Below are 27,381 nucleotides of genomic sequence, written 5' to 3'. Positions count from 1 at the left end.
TGCATATACATACCTTTACAAACATAGTTGGTTTAAAAAATACCGTTTAGGTAAACCTTCACCTCTGATATACCTGACTCAGAACTCGGAAGCAATAGGTGCTATAAAAGCCATTATTATAGATGCAGGAAGCTTCAGACTCAAATTTGAAGCAAAATATAACAAATGTAAACAAAAACCTGCAATGAGTTTATAATAAGCTTTAACATTTCCAATGCTACTACTACTTGTAATTTCTCAATCATTTCCTCCAATTCAGTATTGGGAAAATTACAATTCTACTTATTCTTCAAATAACATTCATACAACTATACTAGAAAAGTGAAGAAACACTAAAGAGTGGCATCATTAAATTATCCCAATAATTAGATTACAAAACATGATTTTTTTTTCCTTTCAGAATAACAATATTAATTATTACACAATATATATGCTTCACAAATTGATTATTTAAATTATTGATACATAACAGAGAACTTTGCAGTTAACAGTTCAATTGCAGTTAATAGAGGGGTGGGAATTGCAGTTAACTTCAATTTTGATTTTAATTTAATTATTAAAACATTGTGTAAAAAAAATAAAAAATAAAATAGTCATGTTATTGTGTACTACAAATATTCCACACGAATATTTAAAATCACTTTTTTTAAAAAAAAAAATGATTTTTAACTAGTTCATATTTTAGGGTTTAGGTTGGCTTGAATTGAAACGTTGGAGTGTGATCCTCCTTAAGGTATCAGATTCAATTCTCCTGGTGTCAGTTTAGATGGACTAATTTATATTCTTAAAAAAGATGGACTAATTTAGCTTCTTGATACATAACTAGCTGATTTCAAATCATTCATTATAGTATTTCATAATAGAAAAATGCTAAATTTACGGAAGAGTTGATGCAAGAAAGCGAAGAAAATGAGGTGACATATTATGATTGGGAAAAACAATTGATTAATATGCACCCCATGTATTGTTATCAATCCCATTTTGTATAACACGTGCTCAAAACGTACATTCTTGCTTTTCTTCCTAGTTTCTTTGCTAAAGAATAGCAGCACTCTTCGTAATAACAGTGCCTTTGAAAAATTACCAAAATAGAAACACCTTTGACTACAAAACTCTTTGCAAAGAAGGAGGCAAAGTGGGGAAAGAGAGGAAAGGGGAAAAAGTAAAGGTGTGCGAAATTGCTGAATTGCCCCTCTTTATTTGAGGGATGACAAAACTGCCCTTAGTGTCCCGTATTTGTCCAAAATGTTGTGTGCAAATATCATTTATGCTTTAAATATACATTTACATAAGTTTTATGATTTTTTTTTATAATCAAAATTATATGTGGGTAGTGCAAATTCAATTTGGATTTGACTAGATTAATTTTCAAGACTGGATTTAAAAACCAATACAATCTAAAAAACAAATTCAGTTTTTGGTTTTCTCACTTTGAAGTTTATACAGTCTGCATTTGGTTAGACCTGTCTATGAACACCACAAAAATTAACATGAACAGGTAGCACCTGTTTACTTTTGCTGATAAAGGTTAAACTTTATTAAAGATAAACAACATAGATGAAATTGAAATGTGATAGCAGAGATGAAGTGTGACAGTTAAATTCAGCTCGGGCAACTTATTTATTATTATAAGTAAAAGAACATTTCAGTAACTCATAGCCCGTAGCATGGCATTTCACTAGTTCACATATGGGTTGAAAACTAAACCATAAGTAACATCTAAGTTCAGATTAGTCCTAGACAGCTAAATAGCAGATACCGAAGATTTAGCACCGATGGTGAAGGGAAAGACAACGCAAGTTAACTGCTTGTCGTTCTGATCCTTAAATGTCAGCTTCACATTATAGGTGCCCTGCAAAAGAAGCACAATTATAATAGAGATTAAGAAGTGAACTCAACAAGTTATCTTAATTAAATGTTAAAGAAAGACAGAAATGCTATAATATCGGAAATTGTTGAAGACCAAAACAAAACTACCCTTAAGAATCCAAGGTGTTTGAGTACAGAATTAGAATAATGTTGATCTAGTAATGAAGTACTCTTACAGAATTACAGATAGAACCTTCTAAAACTAAAATTTTAAATGAATATAACGACAACAAAAGTGATTCCACAAAATCTTTGCTGCAACAGCTTACACATAAAGATAAAGCCAGCACAAGCAGGGGATGAAGATGAAAAATCAATTTTTCTTGATCACGAATAACAAAATATCATTGTCTTTATCACTACTTCCTAGTTACGAACATCAATTTCACAATACGTTTTGCCTATTTAAAGCTAGAGCCTAAAAGAGAAACTTACCGGTGGAGTGACAGGAGGCAATAATTCGGTGTGAGTGAGCAAAAAGTGGCCTGGAGCGACGGGAAGTGGTGTTTCCTCACTGAGAGCATGGTGAAATATAGCAGGTTGTCCTTCTATCCCAGGAAATGAAATTTCATATATTAAGTCACCACTAATAATTGGTTCACCTGCATCAAAGAAACATACCATATCCATTAATTACTGATGATAATGTACAAGTACCAACCCTCCTTCCAAAAGTCTCCAATAGGAAAAAATTACATGGCCACTTTTTGGTTCATGAAAAGAATTCAAGGAGGGAAAGAAGTATATATGACCAGTATAAGCTTTGATTTTGAAGGTGAATGGCTCTCCTCTGACCACAGGGTTAGGTAATATTTCTACATTGCTGATCTGCACTGCATAGTTTGCACCCTTTTCTGCATAGGACAAAACTCAAATCAGTAGATAAATAGTTCAAAAATATAACTAAGAAAAATGTTATCAAAGTTAGCTAGCCGTTGATACTGTAATAAATCATGGAATCATAGGGAGAGAAGTCATAGATGTAAGCAAGATAGCAAGCATAAGAGTACTCATGAGGGAGATACTCAAAGGAACTCATTAGAGAATGAATAGATTGATAAAAGATGAAGAATGAGTACAATAGTGTTCCTATATATAGAGATTAGTTATGTAACTAACTCTAACTAACTCTTTACCAAACTACTAACTCTAGTTAACCTATCAACTAACCATAGTTGATTATTCATACTCTAATAGTCCCCCTCAAACTCAAAGTGAGAAAATTCACCAATTTGAGTTTGAAACACAATGAAAATTACAATTTATTTTTATTGAAGTAACTAGGTAAAATTGGGGGTAAACTAGAAAAACGCAAAAAACTAAGGAAAAACAAGCAAAGCTAGAATGTAGGCCAACGAACTGATCAAGCCCATGCCAAATGAGACTCCCAATTCTGATGAGAAGAGTCTTAGTGGAGACTACCATAACAGCACAACACGCAAGTCTTCTTCTTTGAAGTATTAGAATTGCAACTGCTGAAACAGGCGTTTGGAACCAAAACAGCTTTCCAGAAACACACTTATCCAAAGTCATAATCACTTATCTAAAAACGTGGTTTTGCTTTTCAAAATCTACCAAAACAGCTTGCAGAATCACACTTATCCAAAGTCAGAAGCACTTATCTAAAAAACATGCTTTTGCTATTCAAAATCTGCAAACGCGAATTCATTGAAAATAGCTTTTTCTTGCAATAACTTCTGGACTGGTTGAGAGTTAAGCTGTAAGCCAAATCCAAACGTGATTCTGAACGTAACCAAACCACCTTTCTTTAAGAAGCACTTCTCCAAACGTGCTTTTCCAACAACTAAAGGTGAAACTTGTTTCAAATTCTGAAAATCGAAAGCGTGATATAGCACAACACGTACCATTACTTCTGTTGTTTGAGATCAATGCTGAGAAACGCTGCTTTCCTCGATCCCAAGGTATCCACAACAAACAGAAAGAGGTGCACCGTAGAACACTGGAATCGGAGAAGAGTGAACACGATAAAACACTTCCACCAGGATCGAAATCGACGATGGATTCGTCATGTAATTTGAGAAACAGAAGCAGATTATTGAAGGCAGAAACAGGATGCTCAGACTGCTTCTCGACGAACAACCACGAGGCGAAAAACCTCACGGCGGCGACGCCGTAAACAGCGCTGCATAATCTCACCGGTAAAGCTATGACGAGAACATCCGGTGCTTCAGAAGCGACGAAATCAGAGTTGCAAATCTTCAAGTCAGTTTCAAGAACCTCCAATTTCTCATCTTCTTGCGAATCAACGAACACACATTCGTCTTCTTTGACGATGTTGCAGCAAGGATCGACGATTGCGCAAGAAATCTCACCAACCTTGATGGAAAATCCATCGAATATTGGTTCAATTGAAGGATTAGAAATCGGAATAATTGAAGAAACGAAACTGCCAAAAATGAATTGATTGTGCGAAGCGGAAGATTCCAGAAGCTGTGTAGAAGTTGTAACAACTTCATCAACACCAGATTCTTCAGCTTCATCAAAGTCAGAATCGGAAGCGGAAGCGGAAGTATCATCATCATCTTCCTCCCTTGGGTATCGCTCTGATACCATGTAATATTTGTATTGATGATAAAAGTGAATATTACAAATGATGAAGATATCCCACTAATGGGGTTATTACAAGTATATATACCACTACCAACTAGTATCTCTAATAGTCCCCCTCAAGTTGGAAGGTGTTCAAAACACTTCCAACTTGAAATGGGAAAATACAAGGAAATGCATCAAGCAAATGAAAATACAAGGAAAGATGCCGGAAACACATCGGCTAAAAAAAAAAGAACAAAGTCATCAAACAAGTGCTTATCCAACAAGAAGCAACCACAACTCAAGGTTGAACCAATTGAAGGAATAAGCATCCAAGCAACGCTTAACCACCATCCGGTAGAAGCCAATATCAACAAAGCCAATTAAGGCACAACGCTTAACCATCAAGAGTTCTCAAGAACTCAAGAAAGAAGCACAAGACAAGAAGAACAAGGATATCCAAAAACAATGATGATATCCAAAAAGAAGTGCAAGGAAGGGCCATAGTCTACAATGGAAGGAGATCATATGTAAGACCAAGGTTCCAAAGATAAAAGTGATGCCCTCCGATGCCGAGCCGAGACAAGAAAAATCAAATGCAAGGAAGGGCCATAGTCTACAATGGAAGGAGGTCATATACAAGACCAAGGTTCCAAAGATAAAAGTGATGCCCTCCTATGCCAAGCCGAGACAAGAAAAAACCAAATGCAAGCCAATAGAGATGCATAACCATGTGATGTGTCTTCAAACCATAGAAAACAAAGCCATGTTGATGCATTCAAACCATAGGCCAAACCAATGCTTCCAAGCAATCCAAGGACAGCATGCTAGAGCTCAACAAAGAAACCAACATGTTGAAAACCAATGGCTTCAACAAAATAGCAAACAAGTTTGTGCACATAAGGCACAAGACCAAACAATCAAATAACTTCCAGCAAGCAGAAAAGCACTTCAAGCAGTTTCAACTAGCCAAATGGAAATATATGGCCATAACCATTTTGAAGAAAGCACTTGTGCAGCAGATAGCCACAACAAACATATGCTTCACAAACTTCAAATTTCCAACAAAGCTCTTCCATAAACTTGGATAATTCCCAACACAGACATGCTTCACAAACTGCTCCAAAGTTAATTCTCAAACTATGAATGAAAATAAAAAAAAACCCAAGGCTGCTCCAAAGAGAATTAGAGGCTGCAAGTCCTAGCAACAACAACCACCAGCAACATGTGCGCATAACAAAAACTCAACCATGTGACCAAATTCACATGCAATGTACATTCTGCCAAAGCTAACACAAATGTGTATCCAAGAGTTCATCAACAAGGATATAAGCAGCTTCTTGGCAATAACAAAGAAAACTAGGAGTAACACCACAATGAAGCAAGATATCGGAACCAAAAAATTCAGTAAATGAGAGAATGAACCAACAAGTACCAACAAAGGTGACCTCATCAACATACGAAAGGTGAATGCCACGGGAAATATGTGCAGCAATCAGCAGTAGCAATCAGCAATCAGCAGCAATCAATCTGAACACAATGTCAATCTATTTTCCATTGAGGACATTCAACAAACACCTTGGAAGCACAATTTGTCATCAGAATTTCTGGGAGGAACAACACAAATGAAAGGAACTGATGCATTGAATCTAACGATGATTCGAGTCGTAACGAAGAAACTGTATGAAACCCTCAATTGTCAAATTGAATCAGAAAATTAATTCTGATCAAGAAGTTGAAAACGTAAAACCTAGAATTTGGGATTAAGAGTATACGAAAACAAAACTATGATGAAAAACGGAATCTGAAAATAGAGTAGAGATCGCAAGGACAAAACACAATCACGAAATCCAGAGATTAAGAAACTGAAAATTGCAATCAAGTAAGAATTTGAATAAGACTTTTGAATCGCACATGATATTGAACCAGAAAAACTAACAGAGAGAAACTGAATCACCGAACCCTAGAAATTAGGGAAAGAGGTGAGAGCAAAGAAAAAAATCGATCAAAACGCAATCACAAACTGGAAAATGTTGATCATATGAAACTGAGATGCATATCAAAAGAGAAATTGATTGAACAAATCAAGAACAGAGACTGAATCTCAAGTTTGAGATTATAACAAAATCAAGAAGAAAGTTGAAGAAATCGATGAAAATGATCGAGAAAGAAAAGAAAATGAAGGAAAATGAAACAAGAGAAAGAAAGTGAAAGAGAGAAAATTAGATTTTCTCGAGAAAATGCAGCGGAAAATATCCTTTAAGGTGGATACCAAGTTTGCTCTGATACCATGTAATAAATCATGGAATCATAGGGAGAGAAGTCATAGATGTAAGCAAGATAGCAAGCATAAGAGTACTCATGAGGGAGATACTCAAAGGAACTCATTAGAGAATGAATAGATTGATAAAAGATGAAGAATGAGTACAATAGTGTTCCTATATATAGAGATTAGTTATGTAACTAACTCTAACTAACTCTTTACCAAACTACTAACTCTAGTTAACCTATCAACTAACCATAGTTGATTATTCATACTCTAATAGATACCAACACCAAAGCTCACAAATCACATTACACACATGCTGAAGTTCACATGTAGCTTAAGATTTTACTTTAAGAACTCAGCATTTTAGAGTTTGATAATGAAAGTCGGGAATCTACTAAAATACTTCATAGTTAAAGCATAGGTTCAAAGGTGGAACGCATCTCGAAAGACTGTCCAAACAGAAAAATCTCCTAGGTTTAAAAGTCTAAATGAAATCACTCCACAACACTTCACTATAAGTCTAAAGTTCTATATCCAAACGCTACACTAGTTAGAACCCTTCATGGGTATCTTTCAGTGAAGTTGGCCTGTAATTAAAAGCCGCATCAACCCAAAAGGAGAGTTTATCCTAAAAAACCAGTTCGTTGGATGAAAACATGTTCTAGACCTGTAAATCCCACTTATTAGATGAGGGCTCTGCAATGTACGACTCATTACAGTACCACACCACACTTGCATATTTACAAAAAACAGAAAAGCTAAAAATAATCAAATAAATAAATTTAAATTTAGAATCACGCAGGAACTGCATTCCATTTTAGTTTAGTTCACTCCTTCGCTTCTAATTTAGCCAACAAAGATTTAAATGATTCGAATTCAAATTCACTGAACACCCTTTGACCCCTTAGTCTTTTGTTTCGGGTCTATTATTATTGTCTCTCCCTAATTGCAAGTTAGAATTAACCTGATCATATAGGAAGCTCAAAAACATTGGATATACGAATTGATCTATGTTAAAAACAAAATCAATAGTTGGCACTCTTTTCTGCATAGACAAATAGTTTAACAAACACAGGACAAAAAACAAGATCAAAATCGAAGAAAGGGTAAAAATCAATAAAATTGTTTAAAATGAAAAATTAAACAGAAACCCCATTCCATTTTCTAATTAAGGCAGACATCAAAGATTAAAAACCTTTGACCCATGGTCTTCTGTTGGGTTGTGGGTCTATTATTATTATTGTATTGTATCTATAATTAACCTCACAAACATTGGATATACAAAAAACATAATATAAGACAGCAATAATGAATGTTAAAACAAAATCATCATGATATAAAACAAAGAGTAGTTTAGTTAATTACCACAGTATTTAAGAGAGTGAGATTCAGCTTGTGCATGAGAGGAAGAAAGTAGCAAAAGGATTGATGATAAGCATAAAGTGAGGTTCAGCTTTGAAGTAGAGTGAACTGCCATGGCTATGTGTTACTCTTGTACAGTGTCTCTCTAAAATGCTACTTTAGCTTATATAAATAATCAAATAATAGAGTATCTATAATAATATTAACGCGTGCAACGTATGGTTATTATTTAAATATAAATATTTATTTTTCTTCAAAAAAAAAAAAATATAAATATTTATTTTTTGACAGACGACGGTGCTGAGCTGAGTTGAGTGCCGTCTGTACTCTAGGAAAAGAAAAATATTACCACGCGAAACACGATGTGTCCTTAAAAAATTAGACAAATGTTTTTATAAAAAAAAAAAAAAAAAAAAAAACACTCATAAACAAAAACAAGGAAAACATGCATCTCTTACTTATAAATGTTAATCCGTCTCGCTCCTTTCAAAAAAAAAAAATGTTAATCCGTCTCGCTATACTTAACCTATTTTTTATGAAATACTATATGACATTCATCTAAACTATTTTGTTACCTATTGCCGTCAAATATTTACCTTCGATATGACCCGTGCGTTAGCACGGGTCGATGCTCTAATACAATTATAAATATTCATCTTAATTTCCACCCACTTTGATCAAAATTTATAAAATTACCCTTGATTTCTTAGTGACTTCAAATAGTAAAAAATAATTTTTTTTCTCCAAATAAAAAAATGCACACCAGCTAATTTAGACACACATACACAAAGTTTTTAACAAATGTTCAAAATATTTTAAGGTCCTTTATCAAAACAGTAAAAAAGTACTTCGATGTCATATTTAATTTTCAAAATACCACTGAGACATTACAAAGATCAATTGTTTTACAAATAATTTTCAAAACAATTCTTTTTCAAACAATTGATTTTTTTTTTTAAGATTTTACACACAATCGATGTTATTTTAATTTTTAAAACTTCACATTAGAAAGAAAAAGCTAATTAAAATAAGATTGACCGATGATATCATATGGAAGAAAAGCTCAATCTTTTTGTCACTCTCGCCTCTCGGATCATGAACAAGTCCCCAAAGCTTAACTGTAGTTGAAGTAGAACGCTTCATGTTACAAGAAAAACCGTAAGATATACACTTTTCGGTCATTGTTATAAGCAAAAAATTATATTTTAGATTTATTCAATTATTAATAATGTATATGGTCTTTATTATAGACCATATACATCATTTAATGAATGAATTGATTTTTACTTATAATACTGACCGGAGTATATATGCTCGTGGAATCTCTTATACGACCTTACAAGCTGTAAGGCCAATACTATTGATGTGTGATCCATCAATATTATGCTTGAAGTGATTCGGAGGAGAGGCATACGATTTCACATTAATTTTGTGTTTCATGTGAACAACCATGATGGAGAGGTGAAGGAAGAGGTTGTGAGTTGTGATGAATTGAGTGCTGATACATTTAAAGATTATTTAAAAAATGCTCGTTAGCAAGGAATATCCTCAATACCGGAAGTAGGCGTCCTTATACAAATACGAGGGGGAAGGATTTGATTAATTGAGTTCCAATTCTAACCACATAACCATGAAATTACAAAAAAAGGGAGAATAGAAATAAAACCAGAAATCCAATCTTCATGCCAGAATCGAATAGACTAGCCATCAAGAACCACCCAAAATAATTTGTGTTATTTTAGTTTTTTTTATAATAAAAATTTAGAGTAGAGAAGACCTCAAGACTCAAAGAACATTTACAAAAACATTTACATTTACCTTTCTTCAAGAGCATTGTTGGGGCTCAAATCCGGAACCTCCGAAATCAAATTATATGTTTTATATTGTTGGGCCAAATCTTAGGAGTTTAGGGATATTTATTTGTGTTCATTCTTAGTTTTCCAATAAAAAATATATTAATAAAATATTTTAGATGTTTTTTAAGTAATTTTTTATTTAAATCTGGACCATAAGTATAAAGTAGTTTTTACTACAATGAATTTGGTAAATGCCATGCAACTAGGATCATCTTTTAATTGAGATCGCTCTCATGCAAAGAAAGAAAAGAAGAACATACAAAAACTCTATGTATGCGTTCGTCAACATTCCATTACGTTAACCAAACCATGATGAAGCTGAATCCAACTCTCTCGCCATTTCTCTCATCCACATTCCCACTCACACCATCGCTTCAGTCTCAACGTTAACCACGTATCCGATCCCATCAATTCACGTGAAATCCAATCGCTTCAATTCAATCCAATCCTTCATTTCTGTTTTCGGCTTCTATTATTAACGTTTCTGGTTTCGCGAATTCTCAGATTGAGCCATCGTGGATCGTATCTTGAATTCCAAGGTTCTAATATGTTATAAGATGTAATAGTTAGTTACAATAATCAGTTACATTATATAATAATTGTTGTATCTCTGTGCGTAATAGACAATTATCTCATTAATCAATCCAACGTAGATTAATCGCAGATGAATTTCTTTTCTTTTTCTGTAGGTACTGTGGTGTTGTTGAATGAGTGGTGGAAAATGCAGCGTGCTCCAGTGACGGTTGAAGAACAGTTGTTGGAAAAAGCGATTAAGGAGGAATGTCAATGGGAGAATCTTCCTAGACGACTTCATCAAACGGTTCATTCCAAGGAAGAATGGATGGCAAGGTAACAAATACTAATTTCCTTCATTACCTCTTATGGTTAGTATTTGCTAATTATAAATAAGAACTTACCTGATTTAATTACGTGTGTGTTTGCTTCTATGGTAACAAAAATTGATTTTGTATAATGGATTCCAAGTCTAAAAGTGAGTTGAAAGTAAAGTGAAGTGATTTATATTTGTATACATTCATATAAAAGTGAGTTAAAGAATAAATTTAAGTGTAAAGATCAATTCTAGAATCAAAAGCTTCAATTTATAGGTTTAAGTTAGCATCATTACTGGAGTCAAAATCAATTATAGTTGAAAGCAACTAAACATATCAAAAATAATTCTACACCTCTAGAATCAATTTTGGCTCCTCTACAAATGGAACCAAACATACCCTAAGTACACAATAATCACCAAGTAATTCAACAGTGCTCATAAATACTTTATCATTAAGCAGGCTTAAATAAGCTCTACTTAACTGGAAAGAGCTTATTTGCTGTTTTTTTGAGCTTATTTATAACACGAACACCTGCGCAAGTGTTTGAGAGAGGCATGTTCTTAAGCTATTTTAACCTATTTCAGTAGGTTTGAGAGGATGGCTTATCGAAGCAGTTTAAAACTTGTTTGAAAATAGTTTAACCTCAATATGTCTATGATTATAGAGTGCTTATTTAAGTTATTTACTCGTACATATTTTATTCTTATGACTGTTGAAAGAGTTAAATTGTTATTTAGTTTTTACCACGGATTCGCTAAAAACAACATTTTTTCGAGTCACCAATAAATTGAGAACAGCTGATGCCTAAGTAGTGGATTTTAGAGCCGTCATAACTTTGAGTTTTAGAGAGCATTGCAGTTGCTTGTTTGCCATCTCTGCAGTGTTTCACTCACGCCCGCCCCTTTTTGGGTAAGGCTTTTTATTATTGAAGTTCAAAGAAAGAGATTAGAGATCTTTTCTTAAGCTTCTATAACTCTTATTATGATACAACGTTTTCAAAAAAGAAGAAATTTCGTTACATTATTGTTTTCAACAATATTCACAGAGTCGAGTCCTCCTGCTGCTGCTGCTACTCACTATCTGGTTTTTTCATCCTCTATGTTTCTTTCTGTGTCATGCCTGAAGGGTAAACTCACGACTTCATACGACAGAAATATCTTCATTATGGAATTATCAAGGACGAGGAGCTTAGTGTAGTTTTTCATGTGTTTCATAGTTGTTTAGAGAGAAGCATACATTTCAACGGCATAATAGATTAAATTTGCACAGGAACGAGGAAGCTTTTAGTTTCAAAGGCTGTACCGCATTGCGCATTTAACCAGAAAATCCATATAATAAACAGTAGGTTTTGATTTTAGATATTTCTCATTTGAGTTTTTTTCCCTTATTTTATGAGGTTTCCATAAGGGGTTACACTTCATTCATTTCAAGGATCATGTGTCAATTTCTTGAATGACATGTCTCTTTTTTTTTTTTTAGGTAACTTCATAATTTAATACTTCCTTCTCTATTGCTGACGATGGGTATTTTATCCAGGATAATTGAATACTGCGTAAAGAAGAGACTTCAATGGAATAGTTGTTTTGCTCGTACATTTTGTAAAGAAAGCGAGTATTATGAAAATATGATGCGCTACTTGCGGAAGAATCTAGCTGTATGTGCTTTACAGAATGTCCAGTACTCTGTTTGACTCCTGAAATTTGAACTTATAAATATATATATCAAACATTGTTACAAATCTTTAAATGTCTTTGCTCTTAAGCTATCAGAAAGCAATGATAGAATTTTGTGGAGAGGATTGAATTTTATATTATGCTTCGAAAATCAAAAGTGTGGTGTTGCAATTAGAGGATATCTTAGTTTCTTTAGCTCTGAGAGCACTTTCTAATAGCTAATTTGATCTAGTTACCTTGTGATTTTATTTATAAAAAAAAAAAAAAGAGAGAGAATTTTTTCATCTTTATACTTGGTATTTAAGAACTCTAGAGTCCAGATATATCCAGTTTTTTCTGATTTTGGCCAATGCTCTCATCTTTTGCTTTTTCTGTAGGACATCTGCATTTAATGTCCTTGTTGTCACTTGCAGCTATTTCCTTATCATCTGGCAGAATATGTTTGTCGTGTAATGAGAGTATCACCTTTCAGATATTACTGTGATATGATTTTTGAAGTAATGAAAAATGGTAACTATGTTGCTCGCTTATTAAAATTCCAATTGAATTAGCTCCGTACATGACGATCGTGCCTAACTTTGTTTCATAGAAACTGGCCTTTTAAAATTTCCTGCTTGTATTGAATATTTGCAGAGCAACCTTACGACAGCATCCCTAATTTTAGTGCTGCAGATGCTTTAAGACTTACTGGAATTGGGAGAAATGAGTTTATTGATATAATGAATAAGTGCAGATCTAAGGTACTACATATATTTTTCCTGTAAGTTACATATAAAAGTATATTTAATACTTGAATTGCATCTATGCTGTTGTATGCATATTTACCTGTAGCAATCCTTGTTTCGATGTTACTTTCTAGGATCCTGTTCAATAGGTAAAAAGTAAAATTCAATGAACCATTGTATAAGATGACATGCCATTGAAGTCGATGTAGAAAAGAAATCATTTATGGTTCGGATCCTTGTAAGACAGACATATGCTTGTATTATATATTCTCTATGACATTACTTAGAGATAAAATAGGTGATTTATTCTTTTCAAATCATTATGCTCAGCAATTTGAGTTTACGAGTCCATCAACTTTGCTGTCCCTTACTCGAGACAATGATTTGGTTTTGGATAATATACTCAACTAATCTCGAATATATCATTATGCTCAAAGTATGCTTGCAACTTATATTATGCTTACTCACCTGCCAATGCTCGTTTGGGAATATCCAGAAAATAATGTGGAAACTGAACAAGTCAATAGCAAAAGAACTTTTGCCTACTCAACCTGTGGATTTTCCAATTGAACCTTGGTGGGGAGTTTGTCTTGTGAACTTTACCTTGGAAGAATTTAAGGTGGGGTATGTTTTTCACCCTTATAAAATAGAGAAGGATTTACTATTTTTTTGGTTCATTGGCAGTGAGAAATAACATTTGGAGAAGTGCTAGAAATTATCTACTCTTACTTTGTTGCCTATTTATTTTCACCTTTAATAGAAACTATCAAATGAGGAAACGGCCACAGTAGACAAAGTCTGTAAGGAGGAAGCAAATTCATTCATCATGTTTGATGCTGATATCGTAAGGGGTCTTTGCAGACGAGGACTTATCTATTTTGAAGTTCCTTTATATCCTGATGACCGGTTTAAAGGTGCATTCCGATTATGGTTTGTTCTATATATTTTAACTTAATAAGCATTGCTTTGATAACTTCTTCATCAAAAGTATAATTCCTGAGTTTTTGTCCGAAGCTTCATAATTTAAATAAGGAGGACAGAATCAGTTGTGTTTATGGCAGCACAACTGAACTAAACCAAGCATATCCAAATTAGTTTCATTTACAAGAATACATCAACCCTAAGTGATTAAAAAATATCCAAAACAATTGAATAGACATGGAAGTTGTGGTACTCCTCTTGCAATTTTATTTGATTAATATCGAAAACAATCCAATAGGTACTTGAATACATAGAAAGCATTTTTATTTTATTAAGATTCAGTTGTGGTACTCTCTGTCAGGTATAAAGATAGACATGGAAGTTGTTGCCCACGCAGCTAAATCTTATCTAGCCTTTCCTGTCTCTCCGGTGAAATCTCAGATGTTGAATTAACGGCTAAGAGATAATCTCAGTTGTAGACTAATCCAATGACTGAGATTTTGCTGGAGGGGATGGAGAGAATCTATATAGTGTTGCCTAACAGATATCAGTCCATATACAGATCTTTTTTCTTAAACTTTTTTCTTAAAAGTAGACATAAATTGTCCCTCTTCTACTAAGAACCTTCTCATTATTATTTATGTGAAAGAACCTTTTGTTTTTCTTTTCCAATAAATAAGAGTGATCCAGTCAGTCACCATTGGCCATTTGAGTTCTTGTCAAAAGGAACTTATTTTTTTTCTGATGTTGGTTGGTATATGATTTCCTTAGTCGACCCCTTATCGACTAATAACTTGATATTACAAAAATAAAATTACTGACCAAAGAATGTTTTAAAAAAGTAATATATAATTTCTTTTATTAAATTTTGTATGGTATTGAAGTGCTACAAATATTTGAGTTTGTCAAGAGACTCAAACAATCAAACTCGTCCTACTACCCATGGTCTTATTTGGTTACAAAATCATAATTCATAAGTGGATACTTAAAGATAAAAAAATAATGAAAGGAAGATGTAGATATATAGCATGTAAAACACCATTTTCAAAAGCTGTCTCTTTAAGTGATTTCAATAATATTTGTATTTATGGTGGCTCAGTTTCGAGGCTTGAAGGTTTTGTTTCCAACAGGGAGCAGTCTTATGAAGATCCTATTGAAGAGTAAAGCAGCTGTTTCAGTCTGTGTTTACATCATTTTTGTTCAAATTTTATGTTTCCATATAGTTCGAGTAATTATGGACCTTTTGTTTTCAGGCTGTTGTATGCAGTTTTTGTAGTCTCAAATGAAAATGCAACTGTTCGTGAGCTGGCAACAACCCTACAGGCTGAATTGTTACAATTACAGTCTGCTGCTTCTTTTGTGTGTCGTTTGGGATGGGCGACAAAAGTGATTGATCCAGAATCTATTCTTGGAGATTCAAGTATACCAATGTCGCCTAGAAGTACAGTCAGTGACGAAGATGCTTCGGTTGCTAGTCAGGGTTCTGAGAATATGTTTACTGACAATGACTCCACTCATCAAGGGGATGTTTCAGTTTCAGGAAACAATGGTCCACGTTCTGCCTTTACTCGTGTTGCTTTCATAGTTGACGCTAATATTACGTCCTATCTTATGATGGGATCAGTTTCACCAGGTATAGATCTTTTGCTCCTTTCTTGAAGCTTAAATTCATTTGGTATAGTTCTCAGAATTATGTTATTAAAACATTACTGTTATGTTGATTTGTGCTGACGTAGAAAGTTGTGAGTAATCGATATTAAGGGTGCTCATGACATTTTAATGATGATGTATACAAGTAAGCTATCATTATCATTCACATTTCATGCAGATGTTTTTAGCTCTATAGTTCAATCCTGCCCTGGTTCCGATAGTTTTTAGTGAAAGATAATGTTTTCAAGCTTCAAAGTGCCAAAATTTTCCGGTTTCTGTTTTGCTAGACATCAAAGTATGTGTGACAATAATTTTTCTTCTAGTACTGGCCACCTTTTTGTTTTAGGGCATAAACAACAACTTATAGCAATCTTGCTATATTTAGAACTGATTGCCAGAGATTAATACGTAATCCAGAAAATCCTCAGTATATAAATTTAAAGTTATTAACAGTTTTACAGGGTTCCTGAAATAATTTAATAAAACTCCTGCTGTTGTTTACTTTTTTCCGTTAATGTGCTTATCGATAGCATAGAAAATCAGTCATGTGAATCCATTTCAGCAGGAATAAGAGATATGGTGTGACTGTCAGCTAGGGCATGTATTGTAATATTTAATGAAAGTATCTGACAAGAAAAATCAAGGTAGAAACTCAACTTTAATAACTATGTTGGGCTAATAAATCTATATAGGTTTCCATTTTCTCCCACTTCTCTTTTTTGGACTTTCTTGTTGCTAAAGTAAAATGCCGATCTACTATGTCTGTTAGTTGAAGTGGTAAAGTGCTTGGTTTCTCTTGAACAATGTTTCAATGATGTCTTGTAAATGAGAAAAATAGATACTGGTAGGAGAGGTACTTCCCTTAAGTGAGTCTACTCTTCTTGACTTGGAAAAATCAGTGTTCAATATTGTCCTGTGGTTGATATTGGTTTGTATGTTTTACTAAGATCAACCTACTTGTTGAACTTTGTCAGGCCTGAAAACTCATGCCGTTACACTCTATGAAGCGGGGAAATTGGGTCATGCCAGCATTGCTGATCTTTGCAAGGATCTTAGCACCCTGGAGGGTGCAAAATTTGAGGGAGAGCTACAAGAATTTGCAAATCATGCATATAGTCTGCGTTGTGTATTAGAGTGTCTGCATTCAGGTGGAATACCTGCTGATAAAAAAGAAGTGGACGATATAGATAAACTGGGTGCCACTACCTTAAGCAATGATAAGTCATGTTCTGTGATAGCCGAGCCTGAAACCTCTGTGGCCGACAGATCAAGCAACTCTGGTGATAACAAAGCCGTAATAAAAACCGATGATTTAGAAAATTTTGAATCAGAGAAGAATGTAGCAGAGACTTCTGATTCCTCAGTACATATTCCTAGTGGTATGGATGATGGAGTCCATTCTAATACTTTGGAAGATGGCAGTAATCACGATCAGCATGTCGATAAGTCAGATACAAATTTACATACCGATGATAAACTAGTAGAAGTGGAAGGATCAGATGTTGGAACAGAAATGCAAAAGAAAAAGAAATATCGTGTAGACATTCTCCGGTCTGAAAGCTTAGCTTCTCTTGCACCAGCAACTCTTAACCGATTGTTTATTCGTGACTATGATATACTTGTGTCCATAGTGCCTCTTTCCCATTCCTCAATTCTTCCAAGACCTACAGGTCCAGTTCATTTTGGTCCTCCCACATATTCTTCTATGAGTCCTTGGATGAAGTTGGTATTATATTCAACTGCAGCTAGTGGGCCTCTGTCAGTTGTTCTGATGAAAGGACAGTGTATGCGCTTGCTTCCTGCTCCATTAGCTGGTTGTGAGAAAGCCCTTATATGGTCTTGGGACGGTAATACGGTAGGAGGGCTTGGAAGGAAATTTGAAGGAAATTTAGTAAAGGGAAGTATACTCTTACATTGTTTAAATTCACTTCTTAAACATTCTGCGGTGTTGGTACTGCCTCTCAGTAAGTACGATCTTAATAAATCTGGAAAAGCAGCTACTTTGGATATCCCTTTACCCGTAAAGAATGCAGATGGGACTATTGCCTCTGTAGGAGAAGAGTTAGGACTTTGTAAAGAGGAAAATTCAAATCTGAATTCTCTGTTGGCGAATTTGGCCGACAAGATTGAACTGTGGACAGTTGGTTATATTCGGCTATTGAGATTATTTATTGGAAAAGAATCGGGTCAGTTATCTTCTGAAATGAAGTATGAATGGGTTCCGTTGAGCTTGGAATTTGGGATGCCACTATTTAGTCCAACCTTGTGTAGTAATATATGTAGAAGGATAGTTTCATCGGAGATGCTTCAGTCTGGGTCATTTGTTGGACACCAAGATGCGATGCAAAACTTAAGGAAGAAGTTGTATGACATTTGTGCTGAGTACCAATCAACAGGTTTCACTGCAAAGCTTCTTCACCAGAAACAGCCAACAAAGGAGTCTTTCGGGAAGCTTCAGAACCATGCCAGTGGAAGGTGGAATCCACTTCTTGATCCTTCTTCTCCCATTTCAGGGGCATCAAGTGTCGATCAGAGGTTAAAACTTGCTACCCGGCAGCGCAGTCGAACTGAAGTGTTGAGCTTTGATGGCAGTATTCTTAGGTTTGTTGCCGAGCTTCTATTAATTCAATAAGATTCATTACATAAAATTCTTTTAGCATTATATTGACAAACATAAACCAGAAGGATTGTTTTTTATAAGGCTCGTATTTTTTATCTCCTAATTATCCTAAGTCTCAGGAAGTGTATTATATTGAATGGTACATGCAGATCATACTCGTTAAGTACAGATGATGAAGCTGCCACAACGGCTGTTAAAGAAGCAACTCAAGCGGATACAATGAAAACTGAAGCAGAAGAAAACGATAGTAAAGAGGCAATCCTTCCTGGTGTTAATCTTATATTTGACGGTTCTAAGTTGTTTCCATTTGATATAGGTGCTTGCCTCCAGGCTTGCCAACCTATTTCCCTAATAACTGAGGCAGCAGCTGTCTCAGCTTCTGTGGCTATGAAATAGCTCTGCAGTTATTATAGATTACACCACTTCAAAACTTGGATACAAGTGAATGGCAATGCAAAAGATGCCAATGTTAATGAAATCACCATGTTCATATGCATCTTAAAGGTCGATGGTTGCGCACAAGTTTGGGCTCAGGTTGGAGATAAGGTTTGATTCCTTTGGCCGGTGTCGATGTCCTTTACAAATTTGTGACACCTATATGGATTTTGTACGCATTAATATTTAATGAATATTCTATATTTTCAGGTTTTGCCAGATCAGGAACACACATAACGTGAAAAGAGGAAATTTATAATGGTCTTTCAACAAAGAATATATGACGGTAATTTTTTCGCTCCTGTCACATATTGCAGCACAGCAGAAAGCAAATCAAGTTTACCAGTTACTCAGTTTTGAGGATAGTGTAGAGTCAGTACACATTGGAATCTCCTTGTTGGCCATGTGTAAGCACATAGTGGCCCATGTTAATTCATCAAATACAATTCTTGGGTAACAAGAATCAGTTTTTTTTTGTTTAGACGAATTTCATTTGTTCATACAAACATTTAACCAGATGTGGCGAAGATGTCCCAACTGCATTCAAGAACTAAAATTGGAGAACGTTATTTGATTTGTTAAGAATACATTTTAACTATTGAGTACTAGTAACCTCTGCTAGGCTTGGCATAAAACTGGATGGACAAGGGATAGTGAATTATGAATTACGAAGTTTTTGTCAAGGAAACATATAGATTTTTGAAAATGACTGCAAACAAGAGCTTTTTGTGCAAACTAAAAAATACTATAGCAAGGAACATGCACTTTATGGATGAAAAAAATGATTTTGTCTAATGTGCCCAAGTAAATTAATATTGCATCACGCAAAAAATTTATTTTCCACCGTAGGATTATTAAATCTCACTGTATTTTATTTTTTTTCGACAACATTTTCAAAATATATAACATTCATATAATTCTCTCTCGAAAAAAAAATTCATATAACTCATGCCAACTTTTTTTTCCTTTCTAAATCTAGATTTATTTGTTTTATTTAAAACATCCTACAATTCATTTATCATCATTTTTTTTTTTGTTATTAGTAAGAGTTGAACTCCATACTCAAGAGTTTGCAATACTCACACCTCTAAGCACCAACCACTTGCGCTAAATTTGGTGATTTAAATAATTATTTTTTAAACCTTTAAAATACTATTATTAAAAAAATATGATTTAAATTATTTTTTAATATAAAGATTGAAATTTTATTGAAAAATATAATTGTACATAGAACACTTTGTTTAATCTCAATCAAACATAAATAACTATTTGTATAAGATAAGATGTGATGAAATTCAAACTTTCTTAAACAATCAAACAAATATGATAGACAGCCTAAAATCCCCTTAAAAAAATCTAAAAAATCTCTACACTTTTGGAAATTTAACTTAAATTTAAGAATATTTTAATCATCATTAAGAGGTGTAATCAGATTTTTAAGATGTATCATTAGGAAAACAATAAAAAAAAAAATCTGAATTTAATATGACGTGTTATATATATAGTGGGCCTGATTTTATAAATCAAAGTGATACACACTATAAAGTGCGAAGAAAGAAAGAAAGCAACATAATGAAATCAAAATCTGAGAAGAGAAAACGTGAAGAAACAGAAAGAATGGAAAGCGAAAATCCGAAACCCTCATCAAGCGATTCCACCGCACTAATCAACTCATTCATCGAAATCACTTCTTCAACCAAACAAGAAGCTCTTTTCTTTCTCGAAAGTCACAATTTCGATCTCGACGCTGCCGTTTCATCTTTCTTAGACAACGACACCACTCTCCCTCTAAACGACACCACCGCTACTCTTCCTCAAAACGACCCCGTTTCACCTTCCGATTCTCTTTCCCCTGATTTTCACCCTGATGATTCTCCTCCTTCACAATCGCCATCACAGTCACCGTCACGTGCTCCATATGAGCTTCGATCTCGAAGGTCGATTGGTAAGAAAAGCGGCTCTGGTAGTAGGCAAAGTGGGATTCGGACTTTGCGTGATGTGAAACGCGATCAAGATTCCGATTCTGATTCTGATGAACCGCAGGAGTATTATGCTGGTGGTCAGAAGAGGTAAATTTCTTTTTTTTTAATTATATCTTAACTTTTTATTGATTTTGATTATTAAAATGTGTGTGATTGCTTAGGGAAATTGATAATGATTAATTGTGATATTAGGTTTAGGTTTTTTATCTTTTTCTGAATTGTGAGATTTTGTTTCTTTTTACGTCAAAAAATTTTAGGTTTCTTTTCTTGAATGTAGAATATACTTATTGATCAAAAAAACAGAATATACTTAGAGTGGTTTGGTTAAAGTTTTAAAATAAAATGATTTTTTAAACATTAAAGTTTTAAATAAAAAGTGATTTATTAAACAAATGGTGAAATTAGTTATGTATCATAGTTATCATAAGCTCTTTTGTTTGACTTAGGGCCTGTTTGGATTGGCTTATTTTTGAGTTTATGAAAAATAGCTTATGCAAATAAATAACTTTTTAGGTTAATTCATAAGTTCTTACTAACTAAAATTTTATCTTTATAAGCTGTTTTTTATAAACTACCTTGACAACCTTATGAATTCTATATAAAAGCTTATTTATTTGCATAAACTCAAAAATAAGTCAATCCAAACAGGCTCTTAGAAACTATTTGAATTGGCTTATTTGAGTTTAGGTGTGTTTGTTTTTGCTTAAAAAAATGATTTCGTTTTAAATTTTTTAGAGATTTTGACAAAAGCTTAAGTTAATTTCCCTCTGTTTACTATCATAAAAATCTTTTTTTTTTTTTTGGTTTAAAGATTTGAAGCTATTATATTTGAGTTACTTGTATTTTAAAAAAAAAATAGATTTTGGAACCAGCTTTTCATTTTCAGGTTAAAAATGATTTTTTTAACAAAATTTATTTTTTAAAAATCTAAAATAAACACTATTAAAATTAAAATAATGATTTTTGGTTAAAAAAATAGATTTTTTTTCAAAAATATCCAAAACAAACGTAAGTTTTGTGAAACTGTTTGGGACACCTTATGAAAACAGCTTAACACATGTTCATTAGTCATTTTCAACTTATTTCCGTAAGTTGTCCAAGATGGCTTATACAAAAAAAAAAAAAAAAAAACGTTATTTTATCACTTGCTATAGAGAGAGCTTATACATAAGCTATCTAGGTTTATCATAAGCTCTTTTATTTGAAGTAGGCCCTGTTTGAATAAACAAACGTCTTACCACCAGTGATACAAGCTGATTTGCGATCCATGGCATGATACATATCGGCCATGGCTATATTTGTGTTCTATTGTATACGTATTGTGGGGTACTTACTACCATATTTAGTTTATCAAAAGCTCTTTTATTTGATGTAGGCCCTGTTTGAATAAACATCGTATTTGTAGATTATAGCACAAGGCAAGTGCTTATGTATAAGCTATTTCTATAGCAAAAGATAAAACAAAGTTAAATTGTTTTCGGATAAGCTGTTTTGAAGAACTTGTGAAATTATGCTTAAAACAACTTATGAACATCATGGGTTGTTTTCATAAATTCTCCCTAACAGTCTCACAAATATTATGTCAGTAGAAAAGCTCGAATAAATCGATTCAAACAGACCCTTAACTTAGAAAGACTTATTGGTTAGTGAGGTATTGTATAATTGTATTATATTGACAGTTGCAATTAGTTAGAGGCCCATCTTGGAACTTAGTTTTATTTGATGTAATTGACAGGTTTCAATAAGCTAAAAATCTTCTTAATGTACCTTTTGTTTTCATTGTCGCAGCGGTATGCTTGTCCAAGATCCTACCAGGGGTGGTAATTCTGTGGATGATATTTTTGATCAGGCTAAACAGGTAGCTGTTGAGCCTCCTGCTGAAAACTCTTCAAGGTCTAGGAGTTTTACTGGAACCGCCAGATTGCTTTCCGGCGAGGCAGTGCCATCTGCTCCTCAGCCTGTAGAATCAGTTACACATGTGGTCACCTTTTGGAGGAATGGGTTTTCTGTCAATGATGGTCCTTTACGGAGGTTGGAAGATCCGCAAAATGTAGAATTCCTTGAGGTAACTTAACTCGCAATCCACTCTGTTTCCATGAGTTCTTTTTGGTGGTTTATATCCATATTTTGTAAATTTTAACAATTGTCTTGACATCTTCTAAATTTATTGAAAACTATTGCTTGGTCCCATTATTTGCAACTTGTGGATGTTATTCATGTCATCTTCTAATGGGATATTGGGTTTAGGCATAAGTCTGGCAACTAGTCTGAATAGAGAAGTTGGAGAACAATTGCTGATGTGGCTAGTAGGTTCGAAGAGGTAACATAGCTAATAGGGAGAATGGAGGATAAGTGGGAGATAATTAGGTACCTTTTCTGTGAGAAAAGCTTAGAGGTTCAGCAGAGAGAATCATATCTTCTCTTAGAGCTTTTCTGTGACATTTTTGTACCACATCTTGTATTTTATGTTTATTTGTTTGCTTCTATTGCACTGTTGCTATGTTGTCCTTAACTCCTTGCTATGTTGTATTGCGTTTTTTTATTGATTTTCGTGATCTGCTTCAATTCTTTGTTTTGTTTTATATTGTTGTTTATTATGTTGTATCGTTCTTTTATGACAATATGCTGTATGATATATGTAAATTAATATTTATTAATAAATTATTTTATATATTTATGGAGAATTTATTCTTACAAAGGTTTTATTGGGTTTGATGCATCAAGATCAGAAAATTGTTATTGACAAATGGTTTGATCTGTTGAAGGCCTATAGCGCAATCATGTGTCCGTTTATTATGTTCATTTGTAACTTTATAAGGATAAATTAATGCTTTTAATTCTATGAAGAACTTTGCTTTGGATTTACAAGTGTTCTCTTCTATAGTTGTTCCTTCATTTTCAATTAAATAGAGTTTCTGTTTCTCTTGAATCGGGTTTCTAATGTTTTATTGTTGAAGTACTATATGATTCTCATTATTTTACCTCAATGCAGAGCATAAAGAAGTCTGAATGTCCTAAAGAGCTTGAACCAACTGATCGCCGAACTTCTGTCCGTCTCAACCTCACAAGGCGGGATGAAAACTACCCGGTATGCCTCTTGTTTATTGTCATCAGCTTTGAGTTTGTGTTCTATTTGTATATTTAAATTTTTTACTTATCTATTTTCTTTTTGGCAATATATGTATAGGAACCCGTGAAGCCACGCAATACTGCTTTCCGTGGGGTTGGAAGAACTTTAGGTGACAGCAGTTCAAATGGTGAAGCTGCTAGTGGACCTAGTCAAACTACTGCCGGTGCTTCCCCACTTACTGCTCCAGCACCAGCAATGGGTTTAGTTGTAGATGACTCGAAGCCAGTGACCTCAATCCAGCTAAGGTTATCTGATGGTACACGAATGGTTTCTCGCTTCAATCACCACCATGCAATCAGGGATATTCGAGCATTCATTGATGCATCAAGACCTGGTGGGGCAAGAAATTACCAACTGCAGACAATGGGTTTTCCTCCCAAACAACTTACTGATTTGGACCAGACTATAGAGCAAGCTGGTATAGCCAATTCAGTTGTTATCCAAAAACAATAGGTTCCCCCCCTCCCCTATTTAGTTTTCCATTCAAATTGAAATCACTATGTTTATGCCCAAACATTGATTGATCTACTTTTATGAATTTCACGAAATACTCGTTGGTCTACTCCATACAGGATTGCTTTCATGAAGAAAAATTATGTTTAAATGGAGGTATTTTTTTTGCGTAAATGGAGGTTTTGTTTCCAGAAAAGGTGGTGCCGAAGTTTCTTTCGGTCACAAACAAGCAATATTTTTTTTAATTATTTTTATTATTATCTGCTTAGTAGTTTCTTTCATGGTCCCTCCCATCTTAAGATTGAACCGTGTTCTCGAATAGTTTCTAACTATTTATAGATTAGTATATAATAACATGCAAACAGAATTAAGTAAAACAATTAATTGTTCTATTATCTTGAAGTTCACATCTTAAGTGAAGTCACAGTAAATTTCTTTTTTTAAAAAAACTCTTTTTTTTTATAAAATATAATGAACTGTTTCATTACGATCTAACCTATTTACCAAACACAAGATTGCATGATGTCTCCTCAAGGTATTGACAAACTTCATAAATTGTATTGCCGTGTTTACCAAAGTTTTAAGGCTAAGGCTTTGGTGCGCAAGTGAAGGAAGGAGCTTACCTTGCATGAGTTGATTTTTACCTTAGATTCATTTAATCCATAAGTTATCCATCACTGTTATTCTACAATTCCCAGCACCGCCTCCAACCTCTCTACCATATCAATCAGACATCACCACCTCAAATATCTCCATCATCTCCATCACCACCATGAAACCAAAAGCTTAGCATCCCTTGGAAAAAAAATCACACTGAAATTGGTACAAACAATGTAACTCCAACATTTACATACAAATCTTGAGAAAGCTTCGTGTGAAAAAGTGACACCAACATTACACCCGCCAGCATATCCCCATCATCACCATGAAAATAAGAGAGAGGAGCAGTGGGGCTATGGCGAAAGGTGGAGAGATGAGAGGATGAAATGAAGCCCACTTTAATTTTTGCTAGTGTCATGGACTCAGAAAATGGTGAAAAAATCCAACTGTCCTAATTAACTGCATGCATCATACAATGAAGCTTCATCTTCATCCTTTGAATATGAATCTAGAGAGAATTTTCTCTCTCCGCCATTCTTCAACCTTTTGCTTTAAACAAAGAGGTGATGCAAAAATTTAGATCTTGCTTGAGCAAGGATCCCTTCAATGCTTTGATTATTGGTTTGGTTGACGGCTTGAAGCAATGAACATTCATTTTTCAAGATTATAGTGAAAAGATTAACGGCAATGGTGAGAGAGGGGGAAGAGTTGAGGGAGGGATATGATACAACCACATCTACCATAAACCCGCTCTTGTGCCGTAGGCGATATGCAACAGTTGCATACTCTAGAGGGCGCCGAGTGTTAAACCAATCTATTAATAATTTGAGTTTGTGATTGTTTTATGTGTTCACATTTTTTACTCGGATTGATTTATTAAATTGTGACTCAACATATTGGCAATGAGCATGAAATTTTTGGTTACCTTTTTGAGCTCATATACAACGAAAGGATGTGCAGGAAGGAATGTACTGTATTTAATCTAATGGGCTGTAAAAGAACTTTCATGTATAGAGTATCAAAGTTTAGGGTAGAAGAATGAGGTAGGGGAAGAAGATTCAAAACGATTATTTCTGTTAAAAATACATCAAGTGCCATATTACTAATTAATAACACCGTTTAGTTCATTTCAACGGAAAGGACCAACTTGCGTTCACTAGTATGAGTTAAAGAGATCAATTTGACTTGTTTAAAAGTTATGGACTCAAATTATAATGAGGTAGGGAAAGAAGATTCAAAACAACTATTTATGTTAAAAGTTATAAACTACGCTGGTACAATACAAATTCAAAGTCACTAAAAATATAAAGGATAAATTTGTAAACAAACTTACATCATCCATGTTAATAGTTTAAAACGGCAGTGTACATGTTCATACAAATATGATTATATTCAAATCTCAATAATACTACTTCCAAATTCGCAACGTTGACGACGTCAAAATCATTGATTGGATCTACACTTGATCAAAGCTACTCTTTCAATCTGAATTAAATAAATGTTGTACTAAGATATAAAATCAAAAATAGACCACACAAAGACGGTAACTAAACAGTCAACACAAACAATAACAATATCAAAAAAGCATATGAAAGAAAATTGGAAATATGTAGAAATCACTTATTTAACTGAAAGAGAAAAAGAAAAATATTTTAGAGGGGTGATTTCGGGTAAAAATAACCTTGAATAATCCCTATTGTATAGATCAAAGAAGAAGAAAATGGATTGTAATAACAAGTATCCTAATGACATTATTTAAGAAACTTATAATTAAGAATTTAATCTTAAAAATGCACGTCACACAAGGAAAAGTAGTAATTATACAATTTTCCTTGCAAAAGTTACCAATATTTACTTAAACAATATTTAAGGAAAAGTTTTAAGTCTAGAATTAGGGATGGAAATAGGCTATACCGGGCCAGAGTATAGGTGCATACAGCTTAACCAATGATAGTTCAGACCACATGTTATTCAAAAATGCCACTGACTTGTTAGGTCGACCTATTTAAGTAAATAGGAATATTATTGTTGTTTATTATATATTCTTGTAAGTACTGTTATGTTTATAGTTCATGAAGCCGCAATATAACCAATCCTTAGAAAACATGTCCACCTATCTAAACAGGATTATGCAATCCAAATATCATAATCAAAATTGGATCAAAGTGATACAAAAATTAACACCAAAACATATTCAGAACATCAAAGAAAATATATTAACTTTAGAACTATGGAAATAAAATTAAGGAAATTTAGCAACACAATTGACGTTAGAACTATCCCAGAAAAAAATATTGACGTTAGAACAAAATATGATTGGAGGGATATCGATTTTGTAAAGAATAATGATATTTATGACAACTTTTGCGACAATCTCTTTTTTCTTTGTCTTATTGGTTAAAAAAAAAAGGAGAGAAAAAATAGAGTTGTTTAAGAACATAATATAGTACGAA

At 33.8% G+C, this 27,381-nt stretch overlaps 3 protein-coding genes across 5 annotated transcripts; 2 read left to right on the top strand and 1 right to left on the bottom strand.

The window, feature by feature from the left end:
• Positions 1 to 1,590: 1,590 nt before the first annotated feature.
• On the bottom strand, positions 1,591 to 8,215 carry LOC146924403 (uncharacterized). Its single transcript, XM_085709435.1, has 4 exons — positions 8,054 to 8,215; positions 2,622 to 2,723; positions 2,305 to 2,471; positions 1,591 to 1,852 (listed from the first exon to the last, which is right to left on the bottom strand). Exons 1-4 carry the CDS (start codon positions 8,163 to 8,165, stop codon positions 1,745 to 1,747), a joined length of 489 nt encoding a protein of 162 aa, XP_085565561.1. The 5' UTR covers positions 8,166 to 8,215; the 3' UTR covers positions 1,591 to 1,744.
• A 1,855-nt stretch (positions 8,216 to 10,070) lies between these two features.
• Positions 10,071 to 19,348, top strand: LOC146924402 (uncharacterized). Of its 3 annotated transcripts, none has more exons than XM_085709428.1 (12): positions 10,071 to 10,445; positions 10,596 to 10,755; positions 12,276 to 12,393; positions 12,826 to 12,922; positions 13,046 to 13,152; positions 13,634 to 13,756; positions 13,898 to 14,051; positions 15,158 to 15,218; positions 15,312 to 15,691; positions 16,683 to 18,309; positions 18,478 to 18,874; positions 18,974 to 19,348. In XM_085709428.1, the coding sequence occupies exons 2-11, from the start codon at positions 10,628 to 10,630 to the stop codon at positions 18,722 to 18,724; spliced, it is 3,042 nt and encodes a 1,013-aa protein (XP_085565554.1). In that variant the 5' UTR covers positions 10,071 to 10,445; positions 10,596 to 10,627; the 3' UTR covers positions 18,725 to 18,874; positions 18,974 to 19,348. The 3 variants fall into 3 exon arrangements, with proteins under 3 accessions (XP_085565554.1, XP_085565555.1, XP_085565556.1); XM_085709429.1 differs by having other exon boundaries at positions 10,309 to 10,465; XM_085709430.1 differs by lacking the exons at positions 10,071 to 10,445; positions 10,596 to 10,755 and having other exon boundaries at positions 12,289 to 12,393; positions 12,790 to 12,922.
• A 984-nt stretch (positions 19,349 to 20,332) lies between these two features.
• LOC146924401 (plant UBX domain-containing protein 4-like) lies at positions 20,333 to 24,524 on the top strand. The gene is made up of 4 exons (XM_085709427.1): positions 20,333 to 20,832; positions 22,534 to 22,810; positions 23,738 to 23,833; positions 23,933 to 24,524. Exons 1-4 carry the CDS (start codon positions 20,336 to 20,338, stop codon positions 24,326 to 24,328), a joined length of 1,266 nt encoding a protein of 421 aa, XP_085565553.1. The 5' UTR covers positions 20,333 to 20,335; the 3' UTR covers positions 24,329 to 24,524.
• Positions 24,525 to 27,381: the final 2,857 nt, after the last annotated feature.

The sequence above is a fragment of the Medicago sativa genome, chromosome 5, assembly GCF_051527215.1.
Source record: "Medicago sativa cultivar Bolivia chromosome 5, Bolivia_mono, whole genome shotgun sequence".
In the NCBI taxonomy this organism is placed as follows: domain Eukaryota; kingdom Viridiplantae; phylum Streptophyta; class Magnoliopsida; order Fabales; family Fabaceae; genus Medicago; species Medicago sativa.
Note: the sequence above shows the minus strand (reverse complement) of the source record. Positions and strands in the feature narration are given on the sequence as shown.

Excerpts from the sequence above, each read along its gene's own strand:
- LOC146924402 (XM_085709428.1), top strand. The coding sequence starts at position 10,628 with ATGCAGCGTGCTCCAGTGACGGTTGAAGAACAGTTGTTGGAAAAAGCG. Across the intron at positions 10,756-12,275 it reads AAGGAAGAATGGATGGCAAG|GATAATTGAATACTGCGTAA; the intron begins GTAACAAATACT and ends TATTTTATCCAG. Across the intron at positions 18,310-18,477 it reads TTTGATGGCAGTATTCTTAG|ATCATACTCGTTAAGTACAG; the intron begins GTTTGTTGCCGA and ends TGGTACATGCAG.
- LOC146924401 (XM_085709427.1), top strand. The coding sequence starts at position 20,336 with ATGAAATCAAAATCTGAGAAGAGAAAACGTGAAGAAACAGAAAGAATG. Across the intron at positions 20,833-22,533 it reads TATGCTGGTGGTCAGAAGAG|CGGTATGCTTGTCCAAGATC; the intron begins GTAAATTTCTTT and ends TCATTGTCGCAG. Across the intron at positions 23,834-23,932 it reads GGCGGGATGAAAACTACCCG|GAACCCGTGAAGCCACGCAA; the intron begins GTATGCCTCTTG and ends ATATATGTATAG.
- LOC146924403 (XM_085709435.1), bottom strand. The coding sequence starts at position 8,165 with ATGGCAGTTCACTCTACTTCAAAGCTGAACCTCACTTTATGCTTATCA. Across the intron at positions 2,724-8,053 it reads TCACTCTCTTAAATACTGTG|AAAAGGGTGCAAACTATGCA; the intron begins GTAATTAACTAA and ends TGTCCTATGCAG. Across the intron at positions 1,853-2,304 it reads TGCCTCCTGTCACTCCACCG|GGCACCTATAATGTGAAGCT; the intron begins GTAAGTTTCTCT and ends CTTCTTTTGCAG.